A 24,960-nucleotide genomic window follows, 5' to 3' on the forward strand; every position below is an offset into this window, starting at 1 on the left:
GTCAGTTAAAGTAACGCAGTTCTGTATAGAAAAAAGTGGTCTGGTCATGAGGAGGAGGGGGTTAAATCTGGAGGTCAAGTGGTTAAAAGATACTTGAAGACGGTACAGAATATGGATCTGGGTACAGAAGTAAAAGGTCTCTAAATTCATGCTCTCTCTATGGAAAACTGCCACTGAGAATGCAAAACACAGAACATTGACTGAAGCTACACAACATTGCTGTCATTTACTGGCACATGTATAATCACTTACTTATGGCTGGCGCAATGCCACCAACAGATCCGGGACCAGGTATGTTGCCAGCTACAGCTGCTGCCTGTGCTGCTGCCGCTGCCTGGGCTGTAGCTGCTTGCTGTTGCATCTGTCGATGACACTGCCGCAGATCAAATACCTAAAGCAAGAAAAATAGGAAGAACATCAGAGCTAATCACATTATGGGGCCCATCGAAATAAAACAAAAAACACTGGAATTGAAAATTTAACTTTTTTTTTTTTTTTTTCATATATACCATTTGGAAAATGATGACCAGAATGCAGATTGACTTCTATGGCTACAGCTGAAGTTTCTTCTCTGCAGTTTTCATAAACAGGCCACAAAGTTTACTTAAAGAGGAGGTCCACCCTAAAGTGGACCTTCCGCTCATTGGAATCCTCCCCCCCTCCGGCGCCACAATTGGCACCTTTCAGGGGGGAGGGGGGTGCAGGTACCTGTACAGTACAGGTATCTGCACCCACTTCCGGCATAGCTATCTGCGGAAAGGGAAGTAGATTACGCCCCTTTCCAAAAGTCCCCCGCTGTCTTCTGGGAAACACATGGATCCCAGAGGCAGCAGGACCATCCTTATTGCGCAGCGCGACTCGCGCATGCACAGTAGGGAACCGGGAAATGAAGCCGAAAGGCTCCACTTCCTGATTCCCATAAACAAGATGGCAGCGGCAGCACCCGAGAGACGATCGAGAGATCGGCTTCGGGTGCCGACATCGCGGGCGCGCTGGACGGGTAAGTGTCCTTATTTTAAAAAAGTCAGCAGCTGCAGTATTTGTAGCTGCTGGCTTTTTAAAAAAAAAAAAAAAAAAAAAAAAAAAACCGGCGGAACTCCCAGCGGACTCCCGCTTTAAAGTATTAGATGCCAGAAGCAATGAACAGGCTTCATTTGGCAAATAAATTCCCAGAATTGAAGAGTGTTGGTCTGTTAGATATGCCATTGAAAGCGTTTTGTTTGATAAAAACGCAAAAATAATTACCTTGTTTTCTTACAAGAGTGAGCTGATAAGTTCCTGTGCGCTCTGCCTCTGCTGCATTCTTATCATTTACATTATTCCCGGCTATGGCTGGACTACAGAACTCCTCTACCTTATGTTATAAAGAGAAAAAGATGGAGATGTTCTGTAGTCCTAAAACTGCTTCCAGTCCTAGTGTGACAACACTTCTCCATAAAGCCATGTGGAATAATTGCATCTTGCCCAAAGGTTCCGCAATCTACTACTTTGGACGCAACACATACAGTACTGTGCGACGGTTTTAGGCAGCTGTGAAAAACACTGTAAAATTATGAAAGCTTTCAGAAATAGAAGTGGTCAATAGTTCATCTTTATCAATTAACAAAATTAAAAGTGAATGAATAGACGAGAAATCCAAATGCGATAAATATTTGCTGTTACAGCTGTGCGATTTTTTAACCAAAATTATGTAGAATACATACCAAACTAAACCAAGGAAGAAATTCATTTTTTTTATATATTTTTGGGGGATATTAAAGTAAAAAATATGGCTTTTTTTTTTCAAAATTGTCACTTTTTTTGTTTATAGCGCAACCGCGCAATTGTCAGTTAAACTGACGCAGTGCTGTAATGCAAAAAGTGCTCTGGTGAGGAAGGGGGTAAATCCTTCCGGGGCTGAAGTGGTTAATGACATTGGCTGTGTGTTTGGAGTCGTCCTGCTGCAGAATAAATTTGGGGCCAATCACACACACCTCCCTGATGATATGACTGATTTTTCAGCATTGAGGACAATTGTTTCTGACCAAATCTTCAAATCCATTTGCAGAAAAGCAGCCTCAGACTTTACGAGCAACCTGCACCATGCATCACTGTTGCCTGCAGACACTCATTGTTTCTAGCGCTCATCAACCCATCAGCAAACAATTTGCCTCCTGCTACAGCCAAATATTTCACATTTTGGACTCATCAATCCAGAGCACCTACTGTCATTGTTCTGCACCCCAGTTCCTAAGGTTTCATAAATAGTTGTGTCTCAACTTGTCCATGAAGACCGCTTCTGGCCAAACTTCTCCGGATAGTAGATGGGTGTACCCGGGTCCCACCAGTTCTGTGCTGTTGGCACTTTTGGACATCTTGCGATGTTGGAGGGAAGCGTGATGTGCCTTGGCTGACCACTGCGTCTATGGTCCTCAATGTTGCCCATTTCTTTGTGCTTCTTCAAAAGAGCTTGATGAATTGAATGGATGCTGGTTTAAACCCAAAGAGTAATCACACCTAATATTGATTTTATTTAACAAAAATTTCTGTTCGCTCACTTTGCGTTTTGTAAATTGATAAAAATAAAACAAATTTTAAATATTTTTTTTGAAAGCATTCTTACGTTACAGCATTTCTTCACACCTGCCCAAAACTTTTGCAGAGTACTGTACATTCTAAGAATGGACATCTGGAAAGCACTTAAAGCAGCGGTCCGCCCACCGCTGCAAAAATGAAAAGCCAGCAGCTACACATATTGCAGCTGCTGACTTTTAATAACCGGACACCTACCTGTCCTGGAGTCAAGTGATGTCGGCACCGCAGCTGTCGGGTGCATGTCGCCTCCATTGCAAGTAAGGGAACCCAGCTTCACACCAGGAACCCTACTGCACATGCGTGAGTCTCCGCTCCTCTCTCCTACTGGCCCAGCAGCTGGGGAAGGAGGAGGGAGCCCAAGTGGTGATGCAAATATCTGCAACCAAGGCTCCCAAAAGTGGGAACAGGATACCTGTGAAAGACAAGTATCCTATCCCCCCTCCCCTCCTGAAAGGTGCTAAATGTGGCACCAGGGGGGGGACTACAATGAGCGGAAGTTCCACTTTTGGGTGGAACTCTGCTTTAAAGGCTTTCATTTAACATGCCCCTTTTTATGCCATTGTGCAGTGGGCCTTCAGTTTAAGAACCTTATAAATAAGGTACATGTTCAGAGGAAACAGCTGTAATAAGCAAAATCCAGTGAAAAGTGTGATTTAGTTGTACAATTACCTTAATATATGCACTTGGATAAATTTTGTGAACGGCGTCTCCGGGAGCACGCCCAGCTTCTCTGTCCAGGTAGTAGCTCTGTACAAACACGGCATGATCACTAAGACAGCGCACCCACACGTCACCTTCACCTTTACACTCCAGCTGCACACCCTTCCCTATGTGTAACCTAAAAGAGAAGGGACGCAGTTATTTAGTGCCACACAACCACAGAAAGTTCTGCTCCAGAGCAATATTTTTATTTATTTTTTGCCACATACATAGAAAAATTTTATTTTTAATTTTGACAAACCCCCAGAACATTATATATTTTCTGAAAGCAGAGGCCCTGTAAAATAAAAAAGGGGATAGTTGCAAATTTTCACAGGATATTTGGGCAACTGTTTATTAAACACAAATTCTCCTGGAAAAAAATTCACTGAATGTTAGTGCAAAACCACAACATATAATACCCATTTTTGGTTAAAATATAAAAGAGGAGGTTACATCAAGTAAAAAGATACCAGACATTCAATGCCTTAAAATTGCATGCGCCCGCGACATCACCAACAGCTATGGTGCCCAAAAATCACCATAGGTGATGTTTTAAAAGCCTTTACAGCTCATCAATGTATAGTTAACTAGGAACTCTTGTGCTAAAATTATTGTTCTCACTCTGCCATTCGCTTTGATATGTCATACATGTGGTGTAATGGTTCACATACGCGTGCACAACTTGGGCATTTTTTTTTTTTTAACTTTTTTCTTTTTAAATTTATTTTGACTTGATTGCTATTACAAGGGATTAATAAACCCCTATGGGATAGCATTGGGAAGGTAACAAGTACTCTTTATGAAGACATTAGGGGTCCAATAGACACCAATGTCTCCCCCCTGCCCTTTACACCAACTAAAAAGGCACAGATCGGCTTAATTAGATGCGTCTCCTGGCTGTGCTGGCCAGAAAATGGTGCATCTGAAACCGGAAGTGACATCTCTTCCGGTATTGTTTGCATGCGAGATCGAGGCATGGATTTTCCTTAGCCCCACAGGAATCCTTCTCCCCGGGCACCAGTAATCGCAGGAGAGCCCGGGAAGTAGAAGAGGGGGGGCACTGCGGAGCTGGCTCTGTGAAAGTGATCGGCGGCTGTGGAGCCGTTGTTCATTTAGAAGCTGGCTGAACAAAACATGTTGTTACTACAGCCATCAGCTTGTGATTAAAGGCACACTCTTTGGACGTACATACATACGTCCATCCAAAGAGCTGGACTGGACATACAAAGGACACAGGAGCTGAAAAAACGAAAAGGATTTGCAAGATTGTGCAATGATGTTTTGGGGTACTTCACTTGGTACATGCAACACTGTCACATATACTTACTTATCTCAGCTACAAGTGATGGATAGAATGGCATTTAAAAAGACTGTATGGGCTTGCAAGTCTAATACTATACTGAAAATCCATGAACTACATACTAAAGGGCGTGAAAGTGCGTATTAAGCTAAATATTAAAGTGGTTGTAAACCCTTACAAACCACTTTGACCTACAGGTAAGCCTAGATTAAGGCTTACCTGTAGGTCCAAGAAATATCTCCTAAACCTACACGGTTTAGGAAATATTTACTAAAAGACAGACAGCTGTCTACGGTGCATGCCTCGTAGACCGTGGCACGCAGGCGCACTATCGCCGTTAGCAGCATGGCACTGCTAACAGCGATATGCCGTTAGTGGAGGCTCCCATGCGCATGCGAGAGAGCAACATCATCGCTGCTCCAGTGCCGAGTGGCCGGAGCAGCGATACCCGGAAGAAGATGAAGGCTCTGGACTACAGGGGACAGCGTTGACATCGCTGGCTCCTGTGTCAGGTTAGTGACACATAATGGTCTACTATGCGATGCATAGTAGTCCATTATGCTTTACCTTTGCACGGTTTACTTCCTCTTTAACAGTAAGTTTTGAAGTGTAAACCGCAACTTTCCACACTTGAAAAAAAGCTTCATAAAACCTTGAGACTGTTGTGCTTATCCTGTTCTCCAGTATAAAAGCTTACCTTGCTCTCTCAATAGCTTCTGTTCTATGTACATTGGACAGCTGACCTAAGCAGAAGCGATCACCGCCAGATGGGTCTACATAACCGTCCACGGTGACAATGGGACAGTTTGAAGGGACTTTGAAGGTCTCGCCCACCTGAACATCCATTTCAAAGTAAGCAATAGAGCACCAATACTCAGGGGCTGCCAAGAAAGAAAAAACAATTAACCATACTCAAAAATATAGTAAATTTTATAATGAATGTGAGTGGGACCCCTTCTTGCGCCTCTAGATAAACTCTCCCCCCCACAAAGACTCACTGTGAGGATATATTAATCATTATCATCCCTTTGATAGCTATCAGCCCTGTGCAGAGCTACCAACTGTCAACCCCAGCTGTCAATGACCGCTTCCATTCCCACCCACTATAAGGAACTACTCAGAGTAGTTATGGATTATGTGATCACTATCTTGGTAAAAACCCATGATATAGTGAGGCCATTGCAGCTTGCAGATGTTTAATACTGTAACTGTCGAATACAATTAGGAGTATGAATGCATACAAATATTTTTTTCCCCCTAAAACAGAATATTTACAATCTTTTCTTTATATGCCTTCAACAGAGATCGACATAGGAAACACAACATCTCTCTAAAAAGGTTTGGTTTTAATATTATGAAACCATTATTTATTTTTTTACTATTGGGATGTGCAAAACTTGTAACGCCTAGCTTTACGGTATAGCAGAAAGACACTGATCCCGTTACAGCAGGTGATTGAAAGAACCAACTAATTGTCGGTGTCATTCTGAAGCATCTCCCAGAAACAAACGCGATTTAGGCCCAAGTCACACTGACTAAAAAGTATGGAAAACGCATGTACAGTTCCATCCATTTTAGTTGTGTTTTAACGTGCGCCGTCATCCGTTAACATACATTTTGACGTCCGCTGATGACATGCTTGCACAGTGTTATGGTGTGAATAGGACACTTTGGAAATTATTGTTTTTCAGATGTCCTTCCCTTTGATCTGCTTTCCAGCTGCACTAATAAGCAGACCAACGCACCGGTGTGAATTGGCCCCTAAAATGGCCTGGCCTTTAAAGTCATGTACATTTTTAAATGTACCAGAGTGCTAACAAATAGAATAACTGAAGCACATTAGTTAAACTTCTGAAGCACCAATTTTAAGAATACTTCTTACAACACTTTGTGAATTAGATAATCAACTCTAAAAAAAAAAAAACAGGAATAATTTGCTTATCATTTATTGCTCACCTGGATGATTGGAAATTGGAGGCTGGAATGCAAGTTCATTGTGAACAGGCCCTGTAAAACACAATTCTTCCTTCTTAAATCACTTTATATTGATATTACTGTGCTTTAAACCAAGTTACAACAATGTAGAAAAATCCGAGAAACCCAAACATTCACGTAAAGTGTATATTTTTCTATCTATACAAAATATCTCTCTATACATCTATAAAATCGCAATCTATATAGCTATAGTTGTGCTGTTACCATAAAATGATAATCTCAGTGACCAACAAATAGCAGATTCCTCATAAAAATGAAGGTAAACTATGTTGCCGACAACTACCCAATATCCGCTTCCAGTTTATAACCAACAGGTCGCTATGAACACAAAATTTTCTTCCAGTTTTACAAATCCACCCTATTCATATGGCAACCAGCATCAAGGTACATAAATAAAATCTACATTATAACAAGTCTCAGTGTCGGGGAGACACTCACACTAGGGCCGATTTACCAAAAGAAAAGCGGCTGTTTACTTTGCAAAGTGGACATTTACTCTGAATATTAGTGAATAAGGAGAATTCAGGTACATTTTGCATACCCAATTGATCAGGGGAAAACTAAAAACTGGATTTTTGCTAGCATATGATCACTTAAACTTATTCATTTACATTCAAAGCGAATAGTCCCTACACCTTCAGTAAGTGAACCCTACTGTATCAATCATTTTAAATTTGTGAGCTGGAGGGGAAAAAAAAAAAAAAAATGTAAGGTAATTGAAATATTAAAGCAGAGGAAAGTTGTGGAAAGTAAACAAGTAAAAATGAAATGGCTATAAAGCTGTCAGACATGATACTTTACTAGTAGCCCACCTCGGCCTGAGCAAGGTACAATCACAGATTTGTGCTTCTCCCCAGGCTAACTGCTCTGTCAGTCACATTCTGGATATTGGGACACATGTGACCTTCACTGTGCAGCAGTGCTCAGGCCCTCTGAATGGGCAGGTGACAGCGGGGGAGATTTACAAAAATGTCTAGATTTTCATATTCCAATAAACTTTACTTGAAGCCCAGATTTTCTAAAAGTGAAGAATGCAAAGTCTGGTGCAGCTGTGCATGGTAGCCAATCAGCTTCTAACTTCAGCTTGTTCAATTAAAGCGTAACTCAAAAAAAATATATATATATCCTGTTCCTTTAAAAGCATGTTAAACAGTACAGTGCTTTGGCTGTGTAATTTGCCCCACTGTATGAAGTAAAATACCTGGTTGACCCTGCCTGTTCCTGGGTCCCCATGTATGCTGACCACAGTAAGTGTGGCTGCTGATCCATGACGCCGTGGTCAGTTTACATGCCTCCGTCAACCCGCTCTCTCTCTACCTGTCAATTCTGAAGAATGGGGGGCGGGAGAGCGAACTCTTTCCCACCCCTCACCCCCCTCCTGCTGCTCTTCCCAGTAGCTTGAAATTACAATTTAAAAGTAACGTGCATACCCTCTGTTTTATCAAGATCAAAAGTACTAGGGGTCCGTTTTTGTTTAAAAAAACTCTAATCCTAAATACCTTCTCTCTCAGCGGTCACATGACATTCCTCTGCTGGCCAGTTGATGTCAGAGGGTTATCTCGGCCCCTCTCTCCACATTCATTAGATCAGGAAAGGAGAGCCGAGAAATGTCATGTGACCGCAAATCAGTGCTGTGAGAGAAGGTATTTAGGATTCAAATTAAATAAATAAAAAAGGGACACAGTACTTTAGATCTTGATAAAACAGAGGGGAAGCAAGTTATTTCCAAACACTTTATATTTTGGCAATAAAACCTGGAGGCCAATTGGTTTCTATGCAGAGCTGCACCAGATTTTGCCCTCTCCAGTTTTAGTAAATCAACCCCAGTGCTCACGTGCGATTCACATGTAGTTCCTTAAGCTGCATTCACACCTGAGCGTATCGTTTTCAGGCGGAAAGTCGTGCACAGGTCAAAAGGTCACCAATGTAAAAAGAAGAAAACCGCCTGTAATCTGCCTAAAAGAAGCTCATGTACTTTTTTTCGGGTGACAGAACACTCAGATGTGAACAGGGGTCATTTAAATGAATGGGATTTTGCTTGTTGGGTGTAATGGAACTTTTTGAGATGAGCGTTTTCCGAGCTGAAACCGCTCAGATGTGAATGGGCCCTTACTCTGGAAGAATCTCCCGCATGCCTAGAAAACTCATCCTATTTGCACATTCTCATCTAAATTCTGACTTGGAAAGAGAGAGTCCACCACTAAAGATGTTTTTTTTTTTTTTCCCATATTCATACTTACCTAGGTGAGTGCAGCATTGATCTGATGCTGCATCTGTCCCCCGCAGCCTCTGCACTGAGAAGCGAACGATTGAACCTCGCTGATGGCTCGGTTCTCACAGCTCCCCCTAGCAGAGAGCTGCTGACTTTCCATCAGCAGCTCTCCGCTCTGCTCCACCACGCTCGCTGGAGCGCTGAGCTGTGGAGGGGCGGGGAGCGGGCATCTCAGGCTCTTAGCGGTTTGCTGAGAGGGGCATCAGTCCAGGCACCTGGCAGATCGACTTTGTCGCAATGGCACGGTGCCTGGACGATTCCAATAACGTTGGCAGAGAGTGGTCTCTGCCAACGGGTCACAAGAGTGCAAAACTGCACTCAAGTATCTCATAAAACAAGGACAGCCAAATGGGCTCAGGCTGGACTTCTCCTTTAAATTTTGCTAAGCAGGTCTCAGATTCATGCATTCTGCACCACAAGGTGAGATGAGAGTGCATGCCAGATTGTGCCAAACCTGTGTTCCATGGCTACCAGAAGAAATACAATTCCGTACAAGCACCCTGTAGTGTCTGCCGGTAGACAAAGGCATTATTATAACATTTCCCAATGACAGATGTCCTTTAAAAGGTCCACCCAAAACTGAGTTTTTGCATCCATAGAGCAGGGCTGAGCAATACAACTTCATGCAAAACTAAATTAATATCAGGTGATAACCTAAACCTTAAGTGATGGTCTCAGGGGTGGGGTTCCTGTTCCCCCAAAGATCATTATCTTATGCAAACTATGAAGACTACAGATTGACATCCCTAAAATTGTTAGCCAACTGTTGCTTGGAAATTACATGCTATAGCCTAGAAGCCTATAAAGTAGGAAAACCATGGATGGAACTGATCAATGTATTTAAAACATTGGAAAAAAAAAAAAAAAACTTACAGTAATGTCCGGGATGGGGCATGGGTGGATGGTGCTGAAGATGTCCGTTCTGGTGGTGAGACATATTGGGTGTGTAAGCTGCTGTTCTACTTCCAGTCCAGGTTGTGGTACTGTCTACAACATCACACAGAAGATGGTTACTACTCCGGCCCTTATTCTGGGTGCCGTGTAAACAATATGTCTCAGGGAGGGGACTTTAAAATAATGCAGCTATGATAGTTCATGCAAAATAAAATGAATCAACAAAAAAAAATAATAATAATAATAATCTGCAGAGTGTTATGGAGGGATGACTGGTCTCCAGCTTTCGAGCTGGGATGGCAGAAAGGAGAAAATTGTAAATGCTGCTGATTTAAATGAATTAAGGACTCCTAATCAACATGGCAGCCGTACTGTAAAGGAGAAACGTACTCAAGTCATTTTTTAAGGGGCACTATTGCCGAGAGTTGCATCCAACAAATGCAACACAAACACAGTGAAAGCAACTATCTATTATGGATTTGAACATATTAGCCTACCTATTCACCAAGAAATACAGACAGCACAGTGGCAACGAAGAACAAAATAGTTTTCCCTTAAAGAGTATGTAAACCCAACATTTCATATTCCCGATATGTGGCTGATGTACCATATACGTATATGAAAACTTATCCCGTTTTCTCTGTATTGCCCTCCTGCTTTCCCATTACAAACTGACCACACTAGGAAGGAGAGCACAGGCGTGGACAGTTCTCTGGCTGTGCTGGAAACTCAGCCTGCTCTCATCCAATGATCAGACTTGTCCTGATAAGCCCCCACCCCCCGCGCAGCCTTTAAGTAGAAAGTACAGTGTACTGCAGTTTCTCCTCCCCCAGCTCTTATGCAGCTGAGAAGAGGGAATGTGATCACATAAAAAAAAAAAAAAAAAATGAAGAAGGTCTAACTTTTTTTTTTTAATCGATAAACGTTTGATCTTATATATTTGAGTCCCCTTTAACACGAGTGGATGGACTGGGTCCACCTGTCAGTTTTCAGGCAGACCTGAACGGACCACCCGTTGTACTCTATGGGGCAGCAGATGTCAGTGGACATGTGCCACCGACACCTGCTGGCATCCGATCCGGTCCGCTAAAAACAGACGGATGGGGATACATTCACCATCCACCCATTGGATCGGATGACGATCGGGCAGAAACTGACAGAGGAGAGCGTTTCCCCATAACAGAGTGGATGGACACAGACCTGTCATCCACCTGCTCAGTGGGGGATCGGCAGAGAGATCCCCTATTTAGCAGGCAGATCAGCTCTGTATGAAAGGGGCCTTACACTGAATGGTTTGTTTTAGAAGGCGAGGGTTTGCAATCACTTGAAAGCTGATCTCCACCTTTAACTGTCACTAACTAGTTTGAGCCAAACTGGCTCAACCTAATTATTTCCTACACCAAACAGGTACACCCACTGGGTGTGCTGTATAAACTGCATACAGCTACAGATATATACAGCACTAGCACTGAGTTCTGGATGTGGAATGCAAACTTCCCGTTCCCCACACAGAATAGAGTTGGGCTGAGCACTGCTCAGCCATTCAAGGGCAGCTTTGTATTCTCTTAACAAGTACAAAGCTTCCTTTGATTGACTAAGGCAGCGATTGTGACATCTGTCCACCTCAGATAATCAGAGAAAGCTTTATATTTATTGAGAGAATACACAAAAGCTGCCTACGAATGGCTGAGCAGCGCTCAACTCAATTTTGTCCTGGGTGGGGAATGTGAAGTTTGCATCCCACAGTCTGAACACAGCGCTATATACTATATGTAGCTGAGGCTATATACAGGGCTGACAGCAGGTGCACCCTTTTGGGCCAGCTTGGCCCAAAACAAACTAGTTAAAGGTGATAGTAAAGTGGGAGAACAGCCAACACTATTCTAAATTTGATCACTGTAAAACAAGTTTATACTTGTCTTTCCTGCAACCCGCTCCTCTTTAGACAAATCACCAAGTTAAGTTTGTTCCTGGTCCCCCAACCTCCACGTCAATACAAGTTGCAGCAGTGACTTAGGGGGTCAGTAGAAGGACCCAGGGAGAACAGCGAACACAGAGGATCAACACACCCCGAAGTGTCTGCTTCAGAAGAAACTAAAGCTGCACGATTCTGGCCAAAATGAGAATCACAATTTTTTTGGTTAGAATAAAAAGATCACGATTCTCACGACGTAAGAATTAGTGCCCGTTCACACAGGGGCGACACGACTTGCAGCGCGACTCACAGACGCGACCTGCACACGACTTCAGCAGCGACTTGCAAAATGACTACTGTATAGAAGTCAATGCAAGTCGCCCCAAAAATACTACAGGAACCTTTTTCTAAGTCGGAGCGACTTGAGTCGCTCCTATTAGAACGGTTCCATAGTACAGAACAGAGCGCGACTTGTCAGGCAACTAAGTCGCCTGACAAGTCGCGGTAGTGTGAAGGGGCACTTAGTGTTTAAGTGGTTAAACTTATTTCACTTACACACAAAGACCAATCACTTGACAAATTGTTACAATGTTTATACTCAAGTTCCACTGATAAAGAATGTTTTGATTCTTTGCAGATTGCCCAGTTTTTCTCTTCCTTTCTTTTGAGGGCTGTGGCTTCAGAAGAGCAGAGAGAATTCTTTACATATAAAGAATTGTGAAACACTTTAGTCAAGTTTGCGATTAATTGTGCGGATCTAGACGAAACGTTACCTTGTAATTTGTCTTTAAAGTTTAAGTTCAACTTTACAGAAAAATCATTAAGGTGAACTTACATGGGATGCCTTCCTCATCCCCCCAGTCCTGCTGACTTGTTGTGCGGCCATCTCTCATCCTCAGCAACAGTATAGTCACTTCAGGAGTCCGGGGCTTAGAAATCCCCTCAGCATTCACGCGTCTTCTTCCCCACTGACAGGATGGGATATGCGGGTTCCGATTGGTTGGCGCCGACCTATTAGAATGCTCCGAAATGTCCCTCCAGACCGGGTATGTTTTGGAGATTCAACTGTGAGGATTTCCAAGACCCGGACCCCTGACGAGGTTATATCTCAGAACAGGAGATCACTGCAATCCAGGTCAGCAGGACTTGGGGGGGGTCCATTGTAAGTTTTTCCTGTAAAGGTGAACTTACCCTTTAACAAAGCAGTATGGGGGCCAGCTGGAAAGGCAATACTGTCTTTACAGGCACATCTGTTATGGGGACACTTGGCAACAGGATCACCTCAAACCCTTTGCTAGTGGGATAGAGTATAAAACAAATTGGCAGCCCTTTTATTTATTCAGTGCCGTTTATAAACCTCACTGGATAAACCTTCATCGCATGGCTGTTTAGCCAGATAAATCGCTATATCATTACTAGACAACTCAGTACACAGAATATGTGTTGGGCCAATCCGAGAGGATAGGTATCATGTGATCATTGTGACTGCTCCTCACAGCAAATCGCAAGCCGTTACTTTACATCTGTCCCCTTCCTCTTACAAGGGCGGAAGTCGAGAGATCATAGTAACTTGCAAATGGGCAAAGAATGAAAAGATCAGCAGCTGCAGATTCATTTATTTGGTTTCACTGACTGCTGACTGTTTGTTTTTTCCCCCTTTAACCTCCACATAGAGCTGCACGATTAATCGTTAAACCGTGATCTCGATTCACCCCCCCCCCCCCCCCCCCCTTACGATCTCTTCCGAGAGTAGGCGATTCTTTCGTATAAACAAGTGGAGAGATTATCTGCTCACTCAGCTGTCAAAAGAAAGCTTCCAACCACGTGTAAATGTAGGAAGTGTAAATCTTTTTCTGACACTTCTTTCTCAAGTTAAAATAAAATATTTTTAAAATTACTTGGAACCCCCAAACACACATAGATATATAGAGAATATATATATATATATATATATATATATATATATATATATATATATATATATATAATCAGAGACCCTAGGGAATAAAATGGCAAAAGCTGCAATATTTTATGTCACACTATTTGCCCAGCAGTCTTTCAAATGCAATTTTTTTTGGGGGGAAAAAAATACACTTCAATAAATAAGAAAATAAAAAAAAAAAACAGTAAAGTAAGCACAATTTTTTTGTTTTAATGTGAAAGATGATATGCCGCGAGAATTGTGATCTATCTTCTAAAGCAAAAAAAAAAAAATTGCGATACTCATTTTAGCCAGAATCGTGCAGCTCTACCTCCACATATGTCTAATATGTCTATCTAGTGACCTGTATATTGACCGTTCCCCCCTACCTCCCTTGTCCTGCACATTAATCCATTCATCTCTAAACCCGACACTCGATGTAACCTGTATATTAACCCCTCTTCACCTCCTCCTGCCTCTTGTGCATTTCCCATACAATATCGTATACATTGCATCATTACCAAGATCCACATTTTAACCCCCTTAATACCAGCACATTTCTTCATCCAAAGAACAAAATCATTTATGAGTGTCTTGTTTCCAAAAAGGGGGGATAATTTTGTGAGGTTTTGTACTGTCCTGGTATTTTTATATGCCATGTTTTATAACAGAAATGAAGGGAAACGGTTTCTTTCAAAATTCTGTTTTTCCCCTTTTTATATAGTAAAAAAAAAAAAAAAAAAAAAAAAAAAACTAGCAGTTATTAAATATCACCAAAACAAAGCACAAAGTCTCATAAAAATTATGAGGAAAACAAATTTGTGTTGCACAACAGAGCAATTGTCAAACAATCACAGCCTGGAAAAATGGCCTGGTAATGAACGGTTATTAGAGGCTGTTACACAAGTGGTTAAACGGAAAACAAAGTACGTGTGAGAATATAAATACTTTTGATTAAAATCGTGTAAAGTTTATATTGTACATGGGAGCAGCCATATGTGGCTTTTATATGGGCAGGATTGTGCTTCCCTGCTCCTTTTTTTCTTCATTGCTGGTCAGATTATCTAGAAGGGTGAGGTTAACTTAACCACTTCAATACCGCGCACTTTTAACCTTCCTGCCCAGGCCAATTTTTAGCTTTCAGTGCTGTCTCACTTTGAATGACAAAATTGTGCGGTCAGCCAACACTGTACCCATATGATTTCATTTTTTTATTTAGACAGAGCTTTCTTTTGGTAGTAATCACCACTGGGTTTTAATTTTTTTTGCTAAACAAAAATGGATGACAATTCTTAAAAAAAAAAAAGTTTTTTTTAGTTTGTATATAAAAATTTGCAAGTAAGTAATTTTTCGGCAGCACCAATGGGCACTGATGAGGCCGCACCAATGGGGCTGCACAGATAATCAGGGAACTGATGATTAGTGCCCAATTATCAGTGTAAACAATGTACTCACTGTGCCCTATCATACTTTCTGGTTATCTGCTCTCCTTTTCTTACACAGAAAAACTTAGTGTGAGGAAAGCAATGCCGATAACCAGCAAGTGTTTACATGTGACCAGCTGTGATTGGCATCAGCTGATCGCATGGTAAAGGGCTGCTGTGATTGGCTCTTTACCTAGATCTGTGATTAGCTATGTCCAAAGGACACAGCAGGAGGTCTTCCGAGAACTGGAAAGCTGCGAATGACTTGAACGTCTTCCTAAAACTTGAAAGCCGCGCTGTAGCAGTCTTTCAGTTACAATACGGGTGGGGAAGTATGGGGGTTTAAGTGACCTGCACTGAATTCTAACTAAGTGAACTACTATTGAAAGGTTCACATACAGGCACATTAAGGTGCTTGCCCATGTCTATAGTTCCCCTGAGGAGGAGGATACGACGGTATGTTTGTTTTCAGCATTGACAGTCTTGTACCGCAGTTTTCAGTGTGGAATCATCGTCCTAAAGTACAATATAAAAACAGCAGAATTCCTCGAAATGTGGAAAATTATTAATAACACTAATTGATTACTACTAAAACAATGCAGGTGCTGCCATTGCTATTCTTCTACAAATGCTGGTGGCCCGGTTTAAATGCAGACCCTCTGAATCAGTACTTCAAGTCACAGACTGGAGCAAGCATGCGTTTTAAGAAAGTCAGAAGCCAGTTATCTGCATACTTGTGCTGAGTCAGCAGTGACTCAAGCTAAGCAAGACAAAAAAAAAAAAAGCATGACAGCCAGACACTTAGCATTTTCTGAAGGAGACACAAGCAATGGCAGCAGCCATAATTCTCATGAAACTTTTGCTTTAAACCTCCTCTAGGTGAACATTTAACATCTAACCATCTACTCCAACACTAACTAGTTCATCATTGAATCTTACATCCCATCAAAGGGCAGAAAGTAAGCTGCAGCAGGTGGCAAAGGCTGACTTTCCTGCTAAGCTTTAAACTGAATTAATATGCGCCGACAACCGATGTTTAAAGGGGAAGTAAAGTCTCTCTCTTTAATTGTACCTACAGGTAAGCCTATAATAAGGCTTACCTGTAGGTACTGTAAATATCTCCTAAACTTGCACCGTTTAGGAGATATTTACCATATACGTTGCCGTAGGCATCGACGCATGCGCACTGAAAGAACGACTCGCTTGTGACGTTTCTTCAGCAGTATAGTCAGTGTTTATCTGGCGTTCCAGATGGAGTTATCCTTAGGGGTATAGTCTGTGGCTGTAATATATGGATGACGTTTCTTCGGGGCCTGCGCGGTGACTGGCGACACCCGTGCGCATGAGTGACATAATCGCAGCTCTGGCTAATCACAGTGCCGGAGCCCACAAACCCAGGAGTAACGCCGGGAAAGATGTTGGCTGTGTCAGCGGCCATGCAGGACATCTTTCTAAGGCAAGGATTTCACAATGAGCTAGTATGCAATGCATACTAGCTCATTATGCCTTTTTCTTACATGTTTTATTTTTTGGGGGGTTTGGAGATTTACAACCTCTCTAAGTTAAGAACTAAAGACAATGTGTCCCATTGGGGAGATTTCCCTTCACTTACTGTCCCATTATAAAAGCAGACCCGAGAGGAAACCCTTCCAAAATAATTGAATCCCCGAGTCTCACCAGGGTCACCATTGGAAGATTTCACTTATATTCCTCTTCTGGTGACAATCCGAAATCTTAGGATTTTTTTATTGTCAATCGTAAACAGGACAAATAGAGGGGGTGAATATCCCCAACAGGGGCACAGACAGCAAAAAAACCTGACAGGTGTTCTAATCCATCTCCAATCTATTCTAATTTGTCTATTTATTATGCTTCATCCTAATCACAGGACTGCTTTATGCTCAAACATACGATGAGGCCTTCAGTGATTATGAGTTGAAGGTATGCTTTCTGCAGATTTTTATTATTTGTGTGGCAAATTTCAGATAACAGGCCTGTATAATACACATTATAACTTATGAATTCAAAAGGACTAAGGCTAGCCTCCAGTAGAGGCCCAGTAGTGCACAGCATACAAAAGCCTTGATAAACTAATACTAGAATTTTACACACAGGAGCTGCCAATGGGAACCATCTGTTACCATACACCATTTTTATTACAGGGAGCCCTGTATATTGGCAGCGGGCACATTTTACTGTTTATGTATGATCTATATCATTTGTACATATGACTTTTGCATTTAAATCTTATGTGCAAGATATACTTTTTGACAAATACGTTTATATATTTTTTCCCCAATGTGCTGCTATATGCTTCATTTAAAGTCCCCAACTTTTTCCCCTTTGTCAATCTGTGCGTTTGTGGCAGTTCTTGGATGTGCTCACAAATAGTCTGACACAGATCTGCCCCTGCTACAAAGTTACAGTTATGCTGAAGTCTGATCACTGAGGGAGAAGACACTAAGCAAATGCATTCTTCTGCCTGCAGAAGAGAGCATCATCACAGTCTAGACAAAATAATAAAATCTGACCACCAGGGCAGGATAATAAAAAAGGTAAAGTTTTGTTTACAGTTGCTATATTGTGACAGGTTGGGCCTCTTTTCACACGGACGGACGGACCGATCGGATCTACCTGTTTTTCAGGAGGCCCCGATCGGACCATCTATTGCTCTCTATGTTCACATCCGATCCTATCCGCTCCCCTAAAAGAAGATGGATGGGAATCTGTTCCCCATCTGCCTAGTGGATCAGATGACAGCAGGCTGTGTCTGTACCCACTCTGCATCAGTGGAGTAGACACGGACCTGTCATTCGCCTGCTCAGCAGGGATCAGCAGACAGAGACCCCCGGCTGAGCAGGTGGATCCGCTGGCGGACTCAGTCAGTGTGAAAGGGTTATCGGGATTTATTTAATGAAGTCTTGCAAAGTTGCTGAAAGGTCCACTTTACACAATCCAACAACTTAATATTTCTGCTACCCAGCAACTGAGTTCTATATCGGCTAACTGGGGATCTTGCAATATGTACTATAGCCTAATCTGACAATACTGATAGCAAGACACGCAGCATAACAAATATGCAGCGAATAGACAGATTTGTTTATCTTGAAGGGTCTTGACAGCTGGAGGCCACTTACTGTGATGATATGTGGCTGGTTGAGCACTGAAGCCATTTTGCTGCGTCCCCTGAGGCGGCACTGAGGCAATCTGCAGCAGTCCATCAGCGTGTGTAGCTGCCAATAAACTGGCAGGCTGACCTGATGGGAAAAAAAAAAAAACATCTTCAGTCTTGTGCAATCGATACTACCAATAGGATTCTGTGGGCATGTCATGTTTGCAAGGAGAGCAGTAAACACCTCTCAAATAAAACAATAAAAATCATCTCCCGACGCTCATCCATTTCTAAGATCAGCATGAAGCACATAAAACTAGACCAATTCTAAGAACAGCAGAGGGTCTGTAAGTAACCAGCATGTTCAAAAGCATAATAGTAGCCTGTAAATTTACATCTTGACAGGTTTGTTTAAAAAAAAAAAAAAAAAAAAGTTATAAAATGTGTGTGTGTGTGTGTGTATGTATATATATATATATATATATATATATATATATATATATATATATATATATATATATATATATATATATATATATATATATATATATATATATATATATATATATATATATATATATATATATATATATATATAATGTGCAGTGTGGTGCACTGAAACGTATGTAAAATGCACCATTTACACCCATGCATTTTAAAAAACACTTAGTTTAGGTATTTAGCGGTCAACTTTAAGGCCTCATGCATGCTGGACGTTTTTGGCTGTAGACGTTTTTCCTACAGTCATTAAACTCCCCATCATGTTATCCTATGTGTCCATGCACACAGGCTGTTATCAGCGGTTTTGGGCAGTGGCATTTTTGAGCAGAAAAAAAAATAAAAACTAGTGGGTTCTGAGAGACGTTTTTCAGCTGTAAAAACGCTCTAACGCTGATAAATACTCAAAAACATCGGTCACCAGCATTTACCGCTTTTGATCCACTGCAAAAAAAAAAGAGAGAACGCTAAAACGCTAATGCAAAAACTCACTGCAAAGCTACTGGTGTTTTTATAACATTATAACATCCAGTGTGCATGAGGCCTAAAGCGCAAGTTCACCTTTACAGAAAAATCTGCAAAAAAATGACCTACCACCAGACACCCATCCCCACGATCCTGAGCTGTCAAGGTTCCCAAAAATCACGACAACAGTTCAAGAATTTGAAATCCCTGCTGCTTTCTTTCATCCCTGTCCAGCACTGCCAGTACAGGCCAGATACATTCGGATTGGTCAGCACCGTCCATTGAATGGTGCTGGCCGATTAGAATCTATCAGCTCTGTACTGGCAGGGCTGGACGGAGAGGTGATAAAAGCAGTGGGAATTTTAAATCCTTGGACTGTTGGCGCAGTTTGCCGGAGCCTTAACGGCTCAGACTTGCAGGAGATAAGTACAGAGGGGACTAGGGGGTGGTGAGGGGGGGGCACCTTTACACATTTTCTGTACAGATAAACACTTAAAACTGCAAATTAACATTTTCTAAATGCAAGAGACATCACACTAACCACGGAGACCTTCTGATCCTTCTACTAGGATGGTGTTCCAGAACAAAGAGATCATAACTGGTCTGAGCGGTCACATGACCACGCTGGACATAGAGCGCTAGCTTTTCCTAGTATTAGGAGTCTATACAGACTCGGAGGCAGTATAGTGAAGTTTTTGTGTGTCTAGCCTGTAAGACCCCTTTCAAACGAAAGTTCCAATTGTGTCCGTTTTTCAGGCAGACCCAAACGGAACATCCATTCTCCTCTATGGAGCGGCGGGGTAAGTTTAAACCCATCTGCATCCAATCCGCAAAAAAAAAAAGCAGACTCTCCGTCCAGCGGATCAGATGGCAGTTGGGTGTAAACTAACGGTTTGTTTACATCAGACTGTCTATAGAGGAGAGCAGGCTGTGTCCCTGTCCATTCTGCATAAGTGGAGCAGTCACAGACCTGTCATCTGCCTGTCAGCTGGGATCAGCGGACAGGCCCCCCTCGCTGAGCAAGCTGATCGCAGCCGGAGCCCATCCCGTGTGAAAGGGGCCCAGCTCAGGCATGAGATGACATTTACCGCAGCAGGGACCCAACGAGTGGGGAGGGCATTGGGAGCTAGTTTATCCTTTTTTTTCCCCCCCCACAAATAGAGCTTTCTTTTGGTGGTATTTGATCACCTCTGCGCGTTTGTTTGTTTTTTATATAAAAACAAAAAAAGTCACAAGTTTGAAAAGAAATATTTTTTACTTTCTGCTATAAACATACCCAATAAATAAAAAAATATTGAATTTCTTCATGAATTTTGGCTAATATGTAGTGGATAGCGTAGTGTGGGATGAAGATGAATGCACTAGTGCAAGAAATGTTCTCATTGGCAACTTCCCATAAACATATTTTTTGGAAAAGAGAAAGGACACTACATAGTAGTGCGGGACGTTACATATGCCTCAAAAAACATGAAATGCCAAAAGGTATAATAAAAAGGTCAATTTTTAAATGCATAGATAAAAAGAAGTCAGGTAAAAATAAAAAATAAATCCCCTATGTATTAAATAAAATTGACCTATTATACCTTTGGCATTTCATGTATTGAGGCATACGTAAAGTCCTGCACTACTATTGTTTCCAAAAATTAGGCCATTAAGTATTCTGCTATGGGATATTTTTTATTTTTTTTTCTAACTAGTAATGGCAGCGATCAGCAATTTTTAGTGGGACTGTGACACTGAGGAGGGACAAATCACACTTGACACTTTTTGGGGACCAGTGACATTATTACAGTGATCAGTGCTAAAAATTATGCACTGTCACTGTACTAATGACAGTGGCAGGGAAGGGATTACCATCAGGGGCGATCAAAGGGTTAAAGTGAAGTGCCGCTGGAAAAAAAAAAAAGTCAGCAGCTACAAATACTGCAGCTGCTGACTTTTAATATTAGCCACTTCCCACCCGGCCAATGCACATATACGGCCAGGTGGGAGCCGTCTCCTTCTGATAGGACGTTCAGGAACGTCCTTCAGAAGGAGCGGGATCACGTGCGCGCGTGCCCGCGCAGTGGCGCGATCCCAATGTACTTGTGTCACCCGGACACGGCGCATCTCAGATCGGCAGGAGGGCTCTGTGATTGGCCCTCCTGATCACATGACGGCCGTGTCCAATCACGGCCGTCATGTGATGTAAACAAACAGCCGGTTCCTCACACAGAAGTCTCCTCCGGCTTCTCCTCTCCTCACACAGAAGTCATCGCTGAGGAGAGGAGAGCAGATCGCTGCAGCCGGGTGATGATCAGTGAGTATGAGCTGTTTTTTTTACAGCTTTTTACTCACTGATCACCAGCATAGTGTAAACACACAACACACCACACAGTATAAACACAATGTCCCCACATATGTCCCCAAAACATACATGTCCCCAAATAATAAAAACATGTCCCCCACATATCTCCCACTAAAATCACATGTCCCAATGATTATCTGCACACATATGTCCGTGATCACACAAACCAATTATACAATTAACGGATTTTTTTTTACCAAAAACATGTAGCAGAATACATTTTGGCTTAAATTTATGACAAAATTCGATTTTATTGGATTTCTTTTAAAATAGAAAAAAGAATTTTTTTTTTTCCAAATTTCCGCTTTTTTTGCGCTTAGATCGCAAAAAATAAAAAACGGAGTCGTGAATAAATACCACCAAAATAAAGCTCTATTTGTGCGAACAAAATGATAAAAATTTAATTTGGGTACAGTGTAGCATGACCGTGCAATTGTCACTGAAAGCGCTAGAGCGATGAAAGCTGAAAATTGGGCTGGGAAGGAAGGGGGGCGAAAGTGCCCTGTATTGAAGTGGTTAAGACACTTGCCTGTCCAGGGCACCCACAATGTCGGCACCCGAAGCCCATCTGTCTCTTGGCTCCCGGGTGGAGGCGCCGGCATCTTCCGTAAGGGAATCAGGAAGTTAAGCCTTGCGGTGGAGGAGGGGGTGGACATGGTGTAGATCGCTGCAGAATCTGTAGTGATCAATCGCCGGAAGTGGGAGCAAATACCTGTATTAGTCAGGTATCTGCTCCCCCCTGAAAGGTGCCAAATGTGACACCGGAGGGAGGGAGGAACCGGAAAAACAGAAGTTCAATTTTTGGGTGGAACGCCACTTTAAGTGTGTCCCTAGGCCAGTGATGGCAAACCTTGGCACCCCAGATGTTTTGGAACTGCATTTCCCTTCATGCTTATGCACTCTGCAGTGTAGTTGAGCATTATGGGAAACGTAGTTCCAAAACATCTTGGGTGCCAAGGTTCACCATCACTGCCCTAGGCAGTGCTTTCTAACTCTGGGGGGGGGGGGGTGCTTTGACTGGGGAAAGAGATCAGTGTTTCTGCTTAGTAGAAAACACAAGATATCTCTCTTTCCAACTGACGGAACGGCGGTCTGCCTTGTTTACATGGGCAGACCACCATTCTACCTCTTCTGTGACCGACCCGCAGGTTCCGGCGAACATTGCATCCGTCTGACCCACATTTTTTATGCTCCCACTGTGTTTAATCACAGCGGAAGCAGGTCACCGGCAGCGTACTCCCCAGACCTTGTGCACGAAATCAAGGAACCGAAATGTGTTCACGCAGGAGGGCCACCCAGCCGCAGTATATCTTAGGAGGTTAACATACACGTACAGAAATGCAACAATACACTTTAACACATTGCCGATCACCTGAATACACAAAAAAAAAAAAAAAAAAAGTCAAAATGCTCTTTGAAAGAGCAACAAATATAAAAAAACTACAATTTCAACAATATATTGTTGAAACATCTTGTTTCTATTGCACATAGAGGCGCTACAATTATCTAGTGTAACCAACAGGAAATCAGTAAATTTCAATGATCTGTTTAGATTATATAACAGGAAGCAAACCCCTCAGTATTTCACCATACAAAATTACATCAAAATTAAAGTGTATGTAATCCTTAAACTTTTTCAAATTCTCTTTTGGTCCAGTAAATATACCATTAAACGAGTTTTGTTATATCGGTTTGACAATTTCAACAATACCTGTCGATTTTGCAAGAAATCTTGTGAGCTGACAACTTCCTGTGCTCTCTGCCTGTGAACATGGAGGGGTTATGGAGATGAAGAGAGGTCTGTGTTCATGGTAATCTATTAGAAATAAAGAAGGCAGGACTGACCTCACCTGCTCAGTAATTCATAGTTGTGTTGTCATGTAAAAAGAGAAAGCAGGAGCACACTATTTCTGGTATATCAACAGGTACTCTTTTCTGTACTTGCATGTGTTTAAATAAAAAAATAAAAAAAAGGAACATTGGGAAATGTGCATTGTATTGCAGAGATGTATGCTTATGCTCACCACACTCCTTCACTGACCTCTGAAGCTACAGCTACTGTTGAGAAATTCATTCTCACAGCAGCTGAAACTATATACAGTTTTACTTTCAGTGTCTGTGGGTAGCTCGGCTACCGCTCCCAGCAGGGAGTTGCAGCCTGCTAGCCTTCTAATATTTAATGTTAACACAGAGCGTTGTCACCCTTACCAGGAGGCTAGGGTCATCAGCTTGAATCCCAAGCACAGCACTACCTGCACGGAGTTTGCATGTTCTCCCTGTGCCTGCGTAGGTTCCCTCCAGTTTCCTCTTACTCCAAAGGCATGTTGGTAGGTTAACTGGCTCCTGTTAAGGATGGCCCTAGTATATGTGTATATGTATGCAAGCAAGCTAGGGAACTTAGATTGTAAGATTTTTAAAATCTATATATATATATATATATATATATATATATATATATATATATATATATATATATATATATATATATATATATATATATATATATATATAATCTGACAGCACTATACAAGTAGGGCACAGCTATATTGACTTATACCATAGGGAACCATTTGTGCAGATTATTTGGGTTTACAGAAACTACGTTTCAGAAGCGATTTTACAAATGTTATCTTGGTTTTAAAATCAGACCAGAAATTTTGCATCCATTTTTATGCCACCTGTCCCTACGATGTCCAAGCACCGCTTTCCGAACCAGCCGCCGCAGTTTTACTGTGGCATGTTGGCTCCCCTGGGCAAAACATTGTTACCTTAAGTTACTTTTCCTTTTGGCCACTAGGGGGCTCGCCTGCCGATGCGGGTGCTTGGTGGGCGTGATGACCGCCGGGCACCTGCGATCGCTCCTGACAGAGCGAGAAATGGGATCTGTGTGTGTAAACACACAGATCCCAGTTCTCTCAGGGGAGAAGAGACAGATTGTGTGTTCATACTGATTATGAACACTGATCTGATCTCTCCTAGTCAGTCCCATTCCACCCTACACTTAGAACACACCTATGGAACACAGTAATCCCCTTGATCACCCCCTAGTGTTAACCCCTTCACTGCCAGTGACATTTATACAGTAACCAGTCATTTTTATAGCACCAATCGCTGTATAATTGTCACTGGTCACAAAAATGTATCAAAAGTGTCCGTCGCAATATCGCAGTCCCGATAAAAAAAAAAAAAAAAAAAAAAAAAAGGGAAACGCTGATCACCACCATTACTAGTAAAAAAAAAAAAAGAAAATAAAAAAAAAAAAAGAAAAGAAAATAAAAAAAAAAATGCCATAAATCTATCCCCTATTTTGTAGGCGCTATAACTTCTTGTGATTTTTATTTTGTTTACCAAAAATATGTAGAAGAATACACTTTTTTTATTGGGATATTTATTATAGCAAAAAGGTAAAAGATCGCTTTTATTTTATTTTTAAATTTCAAAATTGTCGCTCTTGTTTACAGCGCAAAAAATAAAAACCGCAGGTGATCAAACTCCACCAAAAGAAAGCTCTATTTGTGGGAAAAAAGGACATAAATTTTGT

At 41.8% G+C, this 24,960-nt stretch overlaps 1 protein-coding gene across 3 annotated transcripts in view; it reads right to left on the reverse strand.

Moving 5' to 3' along the window:
* SMAD4 (SMAD family member 4) overlaps nucleotides 1-24,960 on the reverse strand; it is a 67,721-nt gene that overhangs the window by 16,119 nt on the left and 26,642 nt on the right. Inside the window, exons 6-12 of one of the 3 annotated variants that reach the window (XM_077463000.1) lie at nucleotides 23,131-23,235; nucleotides 18,135-18,254; nucleotides 9,717-9,830; nucleotides 6,533-6,583; nucleotides 5,274-5,457; nucleotides 3,244-3,412; nucleotides 253-391 (exon numbers count right to left, since the gene is read on the reverse strand). In XM_077463000.1, coding sequence (XP_077319126.1) covers nucleotides 253-391; nucleotides 3,244-3,412; nucleotides 5,274-5,457; nucleotides 6,533-6,583; nucleotides 9,717-9,830; nucleotides 18,135-18,254; nucleotides 23,131-23,235 — 882 coding nt within the window. The remainder of the gene's footprint in view (nucleotides 1-252; nucleotides 392-3,243; nucleotides 3,413-5,273; nucleotides 5,458-6,532; nucleotides 6,584-9,716; nucleotides 9,831-18,134; nucleotides 18,255-23,130; nucleotides 23,236-24,960) is intronic. The other 2 variants (XM_077463002.1, XM_077463001.1) reach the window with 2 other exon arrangements.

This window comes from Lithobates pipiens, unplaced genomic scaffold (assembly GCF_037356315.1).
Source record: "Lithobates pipiens isolate NorthernLeopardFrog02 unplaced genomic scaffold, aLitPip1_a1.2 Scaffold_3, whole genome shotgun sequence".
NCBI lineage: Eukaryota > Metazoa > Chordata > Amphibia > Anura > Ranidae > Lithobates > Lithobates pipiens.